The 15,915-nt window shown below is 36.4% G+C and overlaps 1 protein-coding gene across 4 annotated transcripts in view; it reads right to left on the bottom strand.

The window, feature by feature from the left end:
• The window catches only part of KLHDC10 (kelch domain containing 10), a 54,923-nt gene that overhangs the window by 8,360 nt on the left and 30,648 nt on the right, over window positions 1–15,915 (bottom strand). For 3 of the 4 annotated variants that reach the window (XM_054564319.1, XM_054564320.1, XM_054564321.1), the window contains 5 exons: window positions 7,566–7,787; window positions 6,046–6,200; window positions 4,749–4,897; window positions 1,420–1,504; window positions 268–334 (listed from right to left, as the gene is read on the bottom strand). In XM_054564319.1, the coding sequence (XP_054420294.1) occupies window positions 268–334; window positions 1,420–1,504; window positions 4,749–4,897; window positions 6,046–6,200; window positions 7,566–7,787 (678 nt within the window). Of the gene's footprint in view, window positions 1–267; window positions 335–1,419; window positions 1,505–4,748; window positions 4,898–6,045; window positions 6,201–7,565; window positions 7,788–11,529; window positions 11,810–15,915 lie in introns of those variants that run through there. The other variant, XM_054564322.1, reaches the window with a different exon arrangement.

Genomic DNA, 15,915 nt, shown 5'->3' with positions numbered 1-15,915 from the left:
GGGAGAGGGAGGTGGGCTGGGTGGAAGAGGGCAAAGGGGGAAAATTTGGGACAACGGTAATAGAATAACAACTTAAAAAAATTAAGTCTCTGCTCAATTGAAGAAGAAAAAAGAAAAACTGAGCTAAGGAATACAAGTAATTTCTAATACCAGTTCAACAGATATTTTACTTGTCATATAACTCAAAAAATTAATTTTCCCTTTTAAAACAACTAAAAGTATAAAATACATTTGTTAAAGATAAATGAATGAGTATTATAAATTTACCTATTTTTTCATGGGGTTTTGTTGCAATTTCTTCCCATGCATTTGTTTCAAGGTTGTATGCATGGATCTTGGAGAGAAAAAAAAGATACACAAACAATTTCAGCTAGACTGAAAACTGAATTTTTAACAACAACCTATACAAACATATAGCTTGCTTGAAAAGTCTTCTTTGCCTTTGTTTTTATCTGGTCTTTGCTAATTTTAACATAAGATAAAATATTAAATGAAACATGAAAATTAAGCACAGATATGATCTCAATATTTAAAAATCATAGAAAAATGAAGTAAAATATTGGAATTCTGAAATTTTCACATTTTCTACATTATCATTTTCAAAATGAATATTATAATTTTCAAATTGATTTTAGAGAGAGGAGGGAGAGAGGGAAGAGGAGAGACAGAGAGAGAGAGAAACAGCAATCTGTTGTTCCACTTATTTATGCATTCATTGGTTGATTTTTGTATGTGCCCTGACTGGGGATTATACCTGCAACCTCGGTGTATCAGATGACACTCTAACCAACTAAGCTGCCTGGCCAGGGCCAATATGCATCATTTTTGTAACAGAAAAAAGCAGGTGTTGGTAAGAAACACAGGAAATACAGTTTCAGCCAAACTCGAAAAAGACCATTAAGGTTCCAAAGCAGACCAGGAGCTCTGTAGCCTACTCTAGGTTTCCCTTGGGGTATGTGCATTTAGAAATGCTGCAGGGATGGGTGAATAAAAGCCCTTCAGAGCACAGCTTTCTAAAGTTAATGACACATAGCTCTAATAATACCTGTTCTTTTTAGATGCAAAGCACTGACCATGAGAGGGATGTGACATTCTGAGAATCCTGGTTCCCATTCTAATTAGTTGCTCCATTCAAGCTACTATATCTTCTTTTTAGTCACTTTCCTCATCCAGTATAAGGGGATAATTTTCTTAAAGTATATTCAATGTGTATGCAACTGTCAACTGGAGAGCATATTGGGGCACAGAGTTCAACCTTACACAACAAAGAGCATGGAACATAAAACAGATGCTAATGAAGAACTTTTTAAAAAATTAAAATACCTAAAGTAACACAATCATCTTGCTTAGCATAGTACATGCCTCCCTCTGTACTTCTCCCTCTCTTTAAAACGCACACACACGCACGCACAAACGCACCTTGTTTAAGGAATAAGCTGTCCAGGAAGTACCACCTCCCAAGATGTAAATCCTCTGCCCATCATGTGCAATTTCATGTCTGTATCTGAAATACACAATAAAATGTTTATAATTAAGTGAGAAATGATCTAAGATTTAGCCACAAATTTTTTTATTGGATCATTTATAATAATAAATTATTAGAAATAACCGAAGTGTTTAATAATAGTGAATTGGTTAAATAATTATAAAATATAAATAAAATAGATTAGTATGTAACCAGTAAGAATGCCAGCATACAAAATGATTAATATATTGAGAAGTTGTTTTAACAGTATATAAAAGCAGATAGGCGATAATTTCATTAAAATTTTATAGATACATAAATATGCAAAAAAATGATTATAAGGTTACATTGAAAAATGTTAACTCTGGTTATCTCTGAGTTTAGATTTTGTTTTTTATTTCTGCCCCACCCAACTAACAGGCCTGCCCAAGCTGCTTTTCCATATGAATGGCTGGTCTTGGCTCATGCTTCACAACTTCCTAAATCCTCTCAAACAAGCAACAGCTGGCCTCCTCAGTGAGCTGCAGGCCCGGCACTAGGAGCAGGCAGCCTAGATTCACAGCTTGGCTTCACCTGGGAATCTCCAAGCCCAGCACAAATAGCAGCCATTTCAGATTGCTTTATAGCTCAGGCAGGGTGGCCCCCAGGAAGACACAGGTGGGGGCTGACCTTGGCCTACACAACCCAGGAAACCCCAGGGCCAGCACACCCAGTGGGCAGCTTTGGACAACCACCCTGCCCCTGCACAGCTGATCCTCCATGGAGGGCAGAGGTTGGTGGTCAGTGGTCATAGCCAGTCCTTGCAGGTGACAGGCCTGGATAAATCCTTCCCATTGATCTGCCAACAGCAACCAAGGCTCAACTATAAGAGGAGGTGTATTCAGCCCACATGAATGGTGTACCTCGAGTACCCAGCTTGGGTGATACAGGAGGTTGGGCCACTGGATCCTACAGGTCACCTACTACATTAGGCCACACCAAGGCATGAAGTCAAAGCAGCTCTACCTAATACATAGAAACAAACACAGAGAGGCTGCCAAAATGAGGAGACAAATAAACCTGGCCCAAATTAAAGAATATATCAAAACTCTGGGAAAAAAAGCTAAATGAAATGAAGATAAGCAATCTATCAGACACAGAGTTCCAAACACTGGTTATAAGGATGCTCAAGGAACTCAGTAAGCACCTCAGCAGCATAAAAAATATCCAGTCAGAAACAAAGGATACACTAATTGAAATAAAGAACAACTTACAGAAACAACAGTAGAGTGGATAAAGCCCTGAATCAAGTGAATGATTTGGAACAGAAGAAAAAAACAATCGATCAGAATGACAAGAATAAAAAGAATCCAAAAAAATAAGGAGAGTGTAAGCAACCTCTGGGACAAGATCAGAATGACAAGAATAAAAAGAATCCAAAAAAATAAGGAGAGTGTAAGCAACCTCTGGGACAACTTCAAGCATCTAACATTCACATCGTAGGGGTCCCAGAAGGAGAAGAAAAAGCATGAAATTGGAAATCTATCTGGAAAAATAGTGAAAGAAATCTCCCCTAATTTGGTGAAGGAAATAGACATGCAAGTCCAGGAAGCACAGAGAGTCCCAAACAAGATGGAAGCAAAGAGGCCCACTCCAAGACACATCATAATTAAAATACCAAAGGTTAAAGATAAAGAGAGACTCTTAAAAGCAGCAAGAGAAAAGAAGTTAGTTACCTACGGGTATACCCATAGGACTGTCAGCTTATTTCTCAAAAGAAACTTTGCAGGCTAGAAAGGATTGGGAAGAAATATTCAAAGTCATAAAAAGCAGAGACCTACAACCAAGATTGTTCTACCTAGCAAAGCTATCATTTAGAATCAAAGGGCAGATAAAGAGCTTCCCAGACAAGGAAAAACTAAAGGAGTTCATCATCACCAAACCATTATTATATGAAATGTTAAAAGGACTTATTTAAGAAAAAGAAGCTCAAAACCATGAACAATAAAATGGCAACACCTACCTACCAACAACTGAATCTAAAAATCAAAATAAACAACGAAGAGCAGGGACAGAATCATAGGTACAGAGAGTGTTTTGATGGTGCCAGATGGGAGGGAGGTCTGGGGGAATGGGTGAAGAGGTGAGGGGATTAAGAAGTACAAATTGATAGTCACAGAATAGCCATGGAGATGTAAAATACAGTATAGGAAATGGAGTAGCCAAAGAACTTACACATATGACCCATGGACATGAACAATGGTGTAGGGATTGCCTGAGGGAATATGGGGTGCTGGATGGAGGAGGGCAAAGCAGTAAAATCAGGACAATCGTAATAGCATAACCAATAAAATATAACTTTAAAAAATGCTTTGAAAACTTATTTCCTCTTTTTCCTGAAGGCCCTAGTGCTGATAAAATAAATTATATCAAAATTATTCCAGTAACAGTCCATCTCCCAAGCCCTCTCATGGTAGTCTGCAATAGTCAGCCCAGTATAATATGTTATACTACAGTAAGGATAGAGTCTTCCTCAGCAACTACATACCATTTTGTTTAAAGACAACTAATAGATCTTGGATTAGTCTATCAGGATGATTTTAAAAGTTGTTTACTATCTTTGCTTTTAAACTAGAGGGCAAAAGATCTCACTAAGTTTTCCAGTGGGTTTAATTCTAAGAGGCAATTGCTATTAGGAAAGAAAGGTGAAAGATCAAGAACTTACTAGAAGGCAACTAGAGAGAATTATGTGATGCTCAAGTGTTTTACAAAGCAATTAAAATGAAAAACCCTCCACCCAACCATCCTCTCTCCCTCTCTCCTTCCCTTTCCTCCTCCTTCCAGCCTATCCATCCATCCAACCAAATTTCACTGAGTACAACTATAGGCATGGCACTAAGCCCTGTCCTGGGGATACAGCTGTGCATAAATGAGCCAAAGAATCCTAATAAGCAAGTTAAGAAAGGGAATAAAAAAAATAACCAGAAAGTAATACTTTCGCCTGTCACATGCAAGTTATTTACAATTGCTGCCATTGGTTTCCTCTTCAAAGTGTTACTATCTTCCTAATGCAGAAAAACTGAAATATAAGAGGACATACCGGTAACATGCAAAAAACATTCTATAGTTCAGAGTGAAATATTCCTTTACCAGGAGACCCTTCTTTAATACTGAATGGGAATCTAACAACCAGTTAGCTATTTTAACCAGGCCAAACAGTTTTCTCAAACCATATTACCAATATTGTGAAAAAAGTCAAATCTTAGGAGGAAGGAATAAATATGCTTTAATCCTAGAACCTCACCTCTCTTCTGGTAGATCACAGGACAAGTTGTTTGGTTTCAGCTGTGTCCACTCTCTGGTATTAAGATCTAATTTGTGCAGGTCTGTGCTGTAAATATAGCCAGTTGTCCCTCCAAAGACATACAGGGAGCCATTGATGATAGCCATGGCCTGCAAAGGAGGAAAAGTGAGCAAGACTGACTCGTTAGCACTCGATTAAAGAATGTAACCTTATTAGGTACCCCCAAATCAAGTTTCATGAAATTCTCTGTATTTTTTAACACTTGAAAATACCAGACCCTTAAAAGACTAAAGATTTTAGAGAACACAGATTATTTTTAGAAAGGTAAAGTTATGCTCAACTGGAAAGCAAGTTCTACCTTGGCAAGGGGGTTAGATAATCCTTGGGGCTTCCAGCCAATGAAACAATGTACAAATCATGGACACGAGCATTTCTTGTCTTTCTAAACAGTCTGAAGAAAAATGCTCTCAAGAAAAAGGAGGAGACATGAAAATATGCCACCAGAATCTCTTAGGAAAGATCTAGAGTTGGGAGTCAGCTCCCCAAATTTGATGTTTTCCACCAGACTCTTCTTCAAAGTAAGTGTAGCTATTGTTATGCTCACTTCTTAAAGTCTAAATGCCTCCTGTTGTGGGATATAGAGTTAGTTATCCAGTATGTTATCCAGGAACTCTACATATAGTTCCGAAGCACTTTATCAGTACTGATGCCAGCCAGTTCAGTAAGAAACCAAAGATCGGTTGTTTTAAGTTTAGCCCATTATTCTCAAAGGGCCTCTTAAGGTATGGTGGGTTGCACCCTATCTTTTTGGATACAACTTTCCAAACCGAGGTTTGAAGTACTGGATTCCAACTGGAAATTAATCTCTGCAAAATCTGTTTTAGCTCAGATGTTAGGTGCAGGGATCACCTACTCTGCTATTTAGGTCAGAAAGCTCTTCAGAGAATCCTATCACTCTAAAGATGACAGGACCCAGACCATACGTGGCCCAGTCTCTTCTTGGGGGTAGGAGTGGAGGTGGGCTGGGGTCCTGCCATTTAAAAAACTTCCATACAAGTCTAGATCATAATCCTAAATTGGATTAGAAATAAAGAGTGGGGGTAAAAAGGAAAGAAAAAGGCAAGATACCAGATTTAAAAGTTCAAATTTCGTATCAGAACTAAAATATCAAATATTAACCACAATAAATTTACTCTCCATTTTAAAAATTGGTAGTAATATAAAGATTCTGACATTGTTTGTCCCCAGAACTAGATGAATCCGAATATATCCACCATGACCAGCCATGGATTGGTACCTGTCCATATATACGACTGGGTTTCTTCCCCCGACAGCTGAGTAAAGCCCATCTCTTATACTTCACATTACAGACATGGACATCATTGCCGTTGCTCTCACCAAACGGGATGCCTGTACCTCCAAACACTAACAGGTTGTTTCCATGCAGCACAACTGGGGAAGAAGCACAAATTCCATTTATGTACTAGCTACCTGAATGTGTTCACACATAAAGCCAGAATATCTGAGAAACTAAAAAATGTCTGCTTACATGATCTCAGAAGACAGCTCAAACCACTGACATCTAAAAAAGTTCTGTAGAAGAATGTCTAATTCACGCATCTAGTTTGGTATGTGCCAAGTATTCAGTACATATTTGTGGAATTAATGAAATACTCTGCATAAGAACACTGAACGGTATGAACTGCAGTACACCACTACCTTTCAAGACAGATCAAGTATACAGCAAAGCAGAGGAAAATGAAGTATCATCTTTGCCTTAGCAAAGACCCCGCAGGACTCAGGATGAAGAGGTAAAAGAATCACTTTTTTTGCCAGGGGGATGATCTTAACATTTTAAATTATGACTTCAGTTACCTCAATCTTCCCCCAGATAAAAAGAAACACCAAAAGAAACACAATTTATATTTGGTGGTCTTCCTCCATTCCTGCCGCGCGACACACCCCCCCACCACCACCCACTCTTCTTTCCTTCTCTAATGGCAAATACTCTCAAAACAGTGTTACTGTATTATTTCCATGGCATTTTTTTTTACCAAGCCTTCAATTGATATAGTGTAAGAGACAAGAGCATGGGCTCTGGAGCCAGCAAGAACTAGGTTTAAATTCCCGTGTGATCTAGGAAAGTTATTTAATCTCTCTAAATTAATCTTCACAATAACCCTGTGAGGTAGGAATTATTATTATCATCTCCATTTTTATAAATGATGCAACAGAAGTGGTAAGTGGTTTAAATTACTTGTTGAAGGTTCCGAAAAGGAACCTTGCCAAGCCAGGACTCAATCCCAGGCAGTCTGGCTCCAGAGCCTGCACGCTTAGCCACTACCACAGGGCCTCTCTGAAGCCTGTTTCCTCATTTGTACAATGGCAATAATGCCAACACCTGCATTGTAGGGATGTTATGAGAATTAAATTGATCCCATGTGTGAAGTACTTTACTCAATAACTAGTATCATTGTTATAAACCCCATTCGTTGATCTTCTACATTTTCTCTAGTATATATATGATACTTTATGTTGAACCTTCTGAGATATCATTAATCCCATTTTACGGCTAAGGAACTTGAAGCTAAAAACCATCTGGGAAGCAGCGGTACACAGCTAAGTTCAAACTCGGGACCATGCAACTCCCAAGTGATTCTGATTTACCACGCTATTGCCATCGTAAAAAGTCTATCCACTAACAGGGTTGGATCATATTACAGTGTTATTATAAAATACTAACAAAGAACATGTGACATTGAACCGGACCTCTCAGACATTTCAAAAAGTCAAAAGTTCAGAACTGCTTGCACTCACGTGACATAGATGCCAATTCCCGGGGCATGTACCCATCTGTGCCCATCTGGTGCCATACTCCTGTAGCAAAATGATACCGCCAAAGCTCCCTGAAGAGAGGATAGTCTTCGTTATCGGGCCCTCCTGATTCATCATAATCTGGGTTATAACCTCCAAACACATACAGATTGGTATTATCTGCCACACAGCGATGCCCACTTCGTGCTGGTGGAGGTCTGTGGCCTAGGAGAGAAGAGCACAGTTTTCCACAGATGGCCCAGCAGATCAGAAGCACAAAGTTTGGTTGGCAATCTTTTTAGCTTTAAAAGGGGATCAGGGAAGATTTATAACATGGATGTATTATTTATTTGCTTAGGTTATTTTATACATTCACACACACTACTTAGAGATTTTAAGGAGCTGGTCTCCATTTCTATTTCATATGACTATTTTCAGATTTTGATAGCTGTAAAAAGATTTTTCCCAAGGGAGGCAAAATAGCATTATCAACTCAGGAGAATGAATGACTTAGAATTTTCAAGAAAAGAAGGAGAAGGGGTTTAATAATCCAAAAGCTAAAAGGACAAATTTTCTTATTTCCTTAGGGGTGGAAAAAAACACAGGCCAACTAAATTAAACTGAAAATATTAGAAAACTACATAAATATAATCACAAATGTAAATGAGTCATGTATAAATAAAAATACACACACATAAAGCCTATGATTTTTCCATAATCTAAAATAATACACTTAATTTTAAAAAACTGGTTTTCAAAGCGTTATAGCAAAATGTAGAATTTAAATACTGTGCCCGGCATTATGTCAGTTAACAAAAAATTTCCTATATTTATCTCAAAGAGCTCTGAGTGAGAGCTCTATACTCAGAAAAGCTATTTCTACAATTTATATTTGAAAGCTTTCTGAAGTTTAAATTATGTCAACCAGTTCACTAAAAATTATTTTAGGGTTATTTTAGAGTAAAAAAAATTCCTAAACTTTACATTATTTCTATTATCCTCATAATTTTTATGCCAGTCTACACAAACCCTTACATAGCTGCAAAACCAAAGATGTTTCAACATAAATTGGAGAAAATAAGAAACTACTACAGTTGACTGTTACCCTAAAGTCTTATCTACATTCATATGTTAAGAGTAGATACTAGTATAGTTCATTAATATTTAGGACAATTAATGTTCATTAATATTTAAAACACCTAATAAACATCTATTATATAAATAAACATTTATTACCAACCTAACACAGACCTTATATATTTATTTTTAAAATCATAATTCCACTTGCTATGGTATGCTTTTAAACAAGAACTGAAAAGAAATTGCACAGATCTAGAGAAACTAAAAAACAAACCAACCATGAAGCACTGAATCACTCAAGTCCAACCTATCAGTTCTGTTTGAGAGTCTTCAATGGTTCCTTACTGCTCAAGTACAAAGCCCTCAACCATCAATTTAGAGCCTTTCAAGACATAGTCTTGTCCCAATCTCTCACACTCCTGTCTGTTTAAATTTATCTCTGCTTGGGAAGCCAAGTGCTTCCTTTAGACCTTGGCCTAGTCTACCTACCCTTCCATGCCTAATATGAAAATGCCTCCAAGCCCAGCCCATACCTCCTCCTCGTTTAAAAAGAATCAAATAAGTAAATATAAGCACTGGTCTGTTCACATTGCTTACATACGTCTACAGTATACTTCCTAAATGGTCAGCCTGATTATACTCGAATATTCCCATTGTTTATTCACTCATTGAATATGCCTTTAATTGTACTGAGGAAAAAAAAACCTATAGCTCTTATAGTTCAGTACCCTACTAGTCAAATATTAGTATATAATATACTATTAATAAGATTATTATACCGTAATTATGTAAATACCTGAAGAAATAAAATATTAGGCAAACTATAATCATAAAATTTACTCATGAGCTGTGATTTACCTCCAGTGAAGAACTTAATTTCTCTTTTTAGGAATCCTGAAACACAGAAAGTGTGGTGTGGAAGAAAGAGCAAGGGGCTCCTACAAATGTCTAGATTTGAATCCAGGTTCTTTCGAACTGCTACCTTGAGCAAGTCACGACCCTCACTGAGTCTCCGCTTCCTCATCACATATTTATTATACTTGCTATCATATTAAAATGTTTATTGGTTTATACATTTATCTTTACAGGTAGCTATGAGTTATTTGAGGAAAGAGGAATGTATTTGTATTCACCCTTTCAACCACCAAGCTTAAGGCACACAGAAACACTAAACAAATTGACAAATTTAATTTTTCTCTATTCATTTCATTAATGTTTTTCTTCTCCAGCTAGACTGTAAGCTTCTAAGGGCAAAAATCATGTATAATAATTATCCTGTATCACCCACACTGCCTAAAACAATTGGAGATATATATATATATAAATATAACAAATTCCAGAAGTTTTGTTGGTTTTAACTTAAGACAAAGTAAACAGTGACAGGTATAATCAACACAGTGTGCAGCTCTCAGCGGACTTTAGTCTTATAGTGCTTATGAGATACAAGATTTTGGGAATGGAGTTGGATTACACAATGGTCTTCTCAAAACTCAAATGTTTCTAAGAATTAGCAAGACAAATTTAAAGAAAAAACGTTACAGAGTTGCTATAGTCAACAGATGGGAACTCTAGTAAGAGTCTCTATAATGCCCTTTACTTTATTATCTGGAGCCAACTGATAGTTTTAAAAACTGCTTTTGGGCAAATATGAAAAGACACAGTATATTCTAGGACTTTCTTTAAATGGTCATACAGCAGAAGACATTCTATTATAAGTTTACTGTCAACTTTTTGTGACACATATAACTCACATGGGTTGAAGGCTGAAGAACCGATGAAAAGACAGTTTTATATTTATCCATTCATTCATTGAACCAGAATTCTTATTGGACACCTGCTATGTACCAGGTACTGTGATAGGTGCCGGGAGTACAATAATGGGACCACTACTATTTCTGGAACTTAGAGTCTAGTCCAATGCAGTAGCCACTAGCCACATATGACTACTGAGCACCTGAAATGAGGCTGGTCCAAACTCAGACAGGTTTTGAATGTAAAATACCCACAGGATTTCAAAGACTTAGTATCCAAAAATGAATGTAAAATTACTATTTTTGTATTGAATATATGTTGAAATGGTATTTCTGATATCCTGGGTGAAATAAAAATATTATTAAAATTAATGTCACCTGTTTTTTACTTTTTTAATATACCTACAGCAAAATTTAAATTTGCAGATCGCATAATATTTGTGATTGTTTGGCTTAATTTCTGGCTTCCATAATTTCATTATCTATGCAAATTAAAATGCTGGGTAAAGAGCATCTGATCGATGTTTGATAAATATTAAACATCTGTCAAGCATTCTCATAGTTGGGAGTCAAGAGATAACTCTTCTTTCTCTTTAGTTAGTAACTTGAGATTTTTTTTGTACATATTTATAGCCCAAGAGAAACTAATATATTAGAAAGCTAAATGTTCTTTTGAATAAATCATCGAAATCTGTGAGGGCCAATGCCACAGAGACTAAGAATTAATTTTCTTTTTTATGTATGTATGTATGTATGTATGTATGTATGTATGTATGTATTTTTAAGAGAAAGTGGAAGGGAGGGGGTGGGAGAAACATCAATGTGTGGTTGCCTCTCACATGCCCCACACTGAGGACCTGGCCTGCAACCCAGGCAGTGCCCTGACTAGGAATCAAACCAGCGACCCTTTGAGTTCGCAGGCCAGCACTCAGTCCACTGAGTCACACCACCCAGGGCTAAGAACTAATTTTCATTGTGTGGGACATAGCATAGGCTCATCAACCTTGACCAAAATGACATTGGGTTTTAGATTCTTTAAGTAGCTCTCTGAATTCTCCCCTAAATTTTCCACATGCAAACCTCACTTTCCTAAAAAGTACTTGCCACTAATCAAATCACCCATAGAATTAGGTTACCTGATTCAGGAATTCCCATTAGGAAATGTAGACATCAAAAATTAAAACGGAACTGATGTACTCAGAAGGGAACAGCCAGCTAAGGGAAAGTGCATCTGCGATGGCCATCTTCTCTTCCGTGTGCTTACCATGTCACAAACACTTGCTCTTCCCCCCAGGAACTTACAGTACCAAGGCAATGGGCTTTCGTTTCTGGCCCAAAAGGGGAAGCTGGCTGTCTGAGATAAGGTCACAGAGGGTTAGGTTGCTGCCAATGTTTTCACTGTTGCAGATCATATTGTAAGAAAGATTCCTTTACAAGATCCATATGCAAGTGTCTGAGTACTTTTGGAAGTAGAATTTCTGGGTCAAAGGAATATATACTTAAATTGTTATAGATGCAATATTGTGTGAGAGCCACATTGTTCTCCAAAAAGACGAACAATTTATACCCCAGCAATGGTGTATGGAAGTGCCTGTTTCTTCATGCCCTCTTCAACCATTTAAATTTGTGCCCATCTATTGGGTGTAAATTGGAGTCAGGTTAATTTGCACTTCCCTGATTTTTACTAGTTTACATGTTTATTGGCCTATTTGCATTTTTTTCTTTGGGAAACTGCCTGATCAGATCCCTTGCCCACTTTTCTATTGTTGGGTTGTCTTCTCACAGATTTGTAGAAATTACTTCTTTAATTTTATTTATGCTGTCTTTTAACATATGGAAATTTTGCGAATTGAATTTCTCAGTCTTTTCTTTTAAGGCTCCAAAACAGAGGAGGAAAAAAGTCTCCTTTGTTCTACATCTTATTTATCTCTGCATCATTATAAAATTATATTCTTATTTATTTCCAGTAATTTTATAGTTTTGATTTTTAAATCCAGAACCTAACTATATCTAGAACTTACTTTTGTATACTGTACAAGGTAGGGCTCTAATTAACAACAAAAGAGGATGGGCTGTTGTCCCAAACCACTCACGGAAAGCCACCCCTCCTACATTGAATTGCAATGGCACCTTTTTTATATACTAAATTGACATGTTCTAGAGTAGAATTAGGAAAATTCCAATATCCAGATCAAATCACCTTTTACACAAAATCTATTGCTCTTTAAGAATGCACACAATCAATATAAAGCAACACCATGGAATCTTCGATGTAAAGGCTTGCAAATAAAGTAGCACATACCATTTTTGCTTTAAGTCTATTACTTACGAGATGTAGCCACCTCTAGATTGTGCTATCAAACATTTGTTGAGGCCATTTAAAAAAATAAAACCTTCACTGCTAAAAGTATTAACTAGTTATAAATATCAAATAGCCTAAAGGATAAATTCAGTTTAATTTAAATTGGTCGTTTCCCTCTAAACATAAAATCCACCATTACCTCCATCTGAGAAGACAGATCTTCTGCTGTACACCTGGACGGCTGGACAGGAAAGCCAAGGAAGACTGAGCCAGCTGGCTTCCACCCCTGACCAGGAGGCAGACCTTTTTACTACTCCCAGAGTGCAAACTGCTCAAGCAAAAGCAACGCATTCACACCAGCACCCATATTACTTCCTGATTAAGTAAGCGTCTCCTACCCTGTATGAGAGGCATATGTAAAGATTTTGCTTCTCAGGGCAGAGCAATCTTATTTCTAAGATAGCAGCAATAAAAGACACTTACTTTGAAAGACTCTGGTGTTATCCTGAGTTCCTTTCAAGTGCTAGCAAAGCGCATTTGAGATGGGGTCACACTCTGCCTAGTTATACCACAGGGCCCTCTGGGCTCTCTGTTCACGTCCCCTGTCTATCCCTATACCATTACCACACTGTTTTAATGATGATGGCTTTGAATTATCTATCAATATCTAGCAGGACAAATCCACCTTTGTGTTATTCTTTTTCTTTTTTTATATTAATTTTCTTTTTTAAGAGAGCAAAGGCAGGAGAGAGGGAAGGAGGGGGAGAGAGAGAGACAGAGAAACATAGACTTGTTGTTCCACTCATTTGCATTCATTGGTTGATTCTTATAAGTGACCTGACAAGGTTGTGGATCCATGCCGCAACCTTGGCCTATCGGGGTGATGCTCTAACCACCTGAGCTACTTGGCCAGGGCTATGTTCTTCTTTTTCAAAAACTTATTTTGCTCCATTCATCTTGCAATGAGATTTAGAATCAGTTTGTTAAAATCTAGAAAAAGTCCCTTGAGCAGACACCATCTTAACTAGATGATCAAAGTTAACATCACCAGTAATGGGACCAATAAACCTCATGTGCAATGAGATGAACACACTATTTCAGTGGTGTCCCTACCAAAATGCATAAGCTGAACGCAATCATGAGAAAACATGAGACAAACTAAGGGACATTTTACAGTATAACTAGTCTGCACTGTTCAAAAATATCAATGTCAAGGCTATAGATACATAAGAACTGAATGTAATACATTATCTGGGATTTTCTTTTACTATTACTATAACTGGGAAAATCTGAAATAAGGTCTGTAAATAAGACACTAGGATCAATTTATCCATTATTTAAAGTGTTAATTCCCAAGAGAATATCTTTGTTTTTCAGATACACTAAAATATTTAGGGGTAAAGGGGCATCATGTCTGCAGCTTACTCTCAAATAGTTGAAACAGAAAAACATTATGTATATGCATATGTATATATGTACTGTGTACACAAAGGAGGAAGGGGAGACAGAGGAGAGAGAGAAGAGAGGGAGCAGGATAAAGCAAATGTGATCAAATGTTAACATTTGGGGAATCTGGATGAAAGCTATAAGAGACTCTTTACCATTCTTGTAAATTCTCTGTAAGTCTGAAATTATGTCAAAATAAAAATTAAATTCTAAAAATGTTCCTTAGGGATTTCATTTGAGACAACCCATGAAGGAACATAATCTCTAGCCATTTATCTCATCTTTTTTAATATCCACCGGTATAGCTTCATTGTGTTCTTGTTTTTTATTTCTAAGTGTTCTACAATTCTCCATACAATTATGAATCTCTTTTATTTTAATTGGTTGTTGTTAATATATGAAAAAGTAATTTATCTTTGCAAGTTTAAATTTTTCCAGCTGATTTATCATTAGTTAATTATCTTGAATTTTACAGTAGATGATCATGTCATCTGTTGTTAACAATACCTTTCAGCTCTCTTTCCAACATACGTACCTTTTATTTTCTTCCTTAACTTCTATTGCATTGACTGAAACCTCCAGACAAGGCTGAACAACGGCAATGATAATGGACATTTCTCTCTTGTTTCTAACTTTAATGAGGGTACTGGTATTATTTTACCATTATATATGGTATTTGCCATTGGTTTCTTGTAGACAGTCTATCAATAAAATAAATTTTACTTTATTCCTGGATGCCTACAAATTTTTTCCTTACTAGGAATGGTATAGTTTGAAACATAACATATAGAAAAATGCATATATTATATGAGTACAGTTTCATACATTTTACCCAAAATGAAGACACTGAGTATCAAATTTTATTAAATACTTTCTTTGATATCAGGACAACCATATTTGTTCCTTTAACCTATTAAAATAGTAAGCTAAATACATTCCACAGAGGAACCCAATTTGATCTTGATTTATTTTTATTTAGATTTATCTCTGCCTTCATAGATATATAAATTTCTTTTTGTTTCATTTTTCCACTTCACCAATTTTACTGAAATAATCAAGCTTTTGTTTTCTTTTTCCTAAGAAGATCTACATCCCATTACCCCTAATAATTTTTTAAAACCCATAATAAAAACCCATAAAAAATAAAAACTTTTAATTTTCTAACATTATTAAAAAATAAACCACACCTGAAAATAAACTTGGCTATTAATGGTAGTTATCTCTGGAAAGGGGAATAGGTGAGAAGTGAAGATGTGAAGTAGGACCTTTGCTTTTTTATTCTTTTGCCATGAAATATAACACCTGGATAAAGGCATACATAACTATAAATGTACAATATAACAAATTATTTAAAAGGTATCATAATCATCATCCAGGTCAAAAAGCAGAATAATGCCAACACCCATCTAACTTCTCACCTGCTCCTGTTGATCACAACCTCCTTCATCCCACCTCCTTCATTTCTAGATGAAACCTGTTACCTGATTTTTTATGGCAATCATATAGTTTGTTCTCTTTTAATAGCTTTATTATACCTAAGTATGCATTCCTTCATATTGTTTATCTTGGCCTAGTTTTGAAGTATATTTGTACAGAAAGATATAGTACGTTTTCCTTTTAGGCTCTTTGATTCCCAGTTACATTTTTGAGATTCATCCACATTGCAAGGGTAGAGGTGGCCTGTTAAATTCCATTGCCGAATAGTATTTCCTTGTATAAAATACAGCACAATGTATCCAATCTATGCTGTACAAACGGTCATTTTGGTTATTTC

Source organism: Pteronotus mesoamericanus, unplaced genomic scaffold, assembly GCF_021234165.1.
Source record: "Pteronotus mesoamericanus isolate MK-2021 breed Mesoamerican mustached bat unplaced genomic scaffold, CSHL_Meso_final scaffold_85, whole genome shotgun sequence".
In the NCBI taxonomy this organism is placed as follows: domain Eukaryota; kingdom Metazoa; phylum Chordata; class Mammalia; order Chiroptera; family Mormoopidae; genus Pteronotus; species Pteronotus mesoamericanus.
Note: the sequence above shows the minus strand (reverse complement) of the source record. Positions and strands in the feature narration are given on the sequence as shown.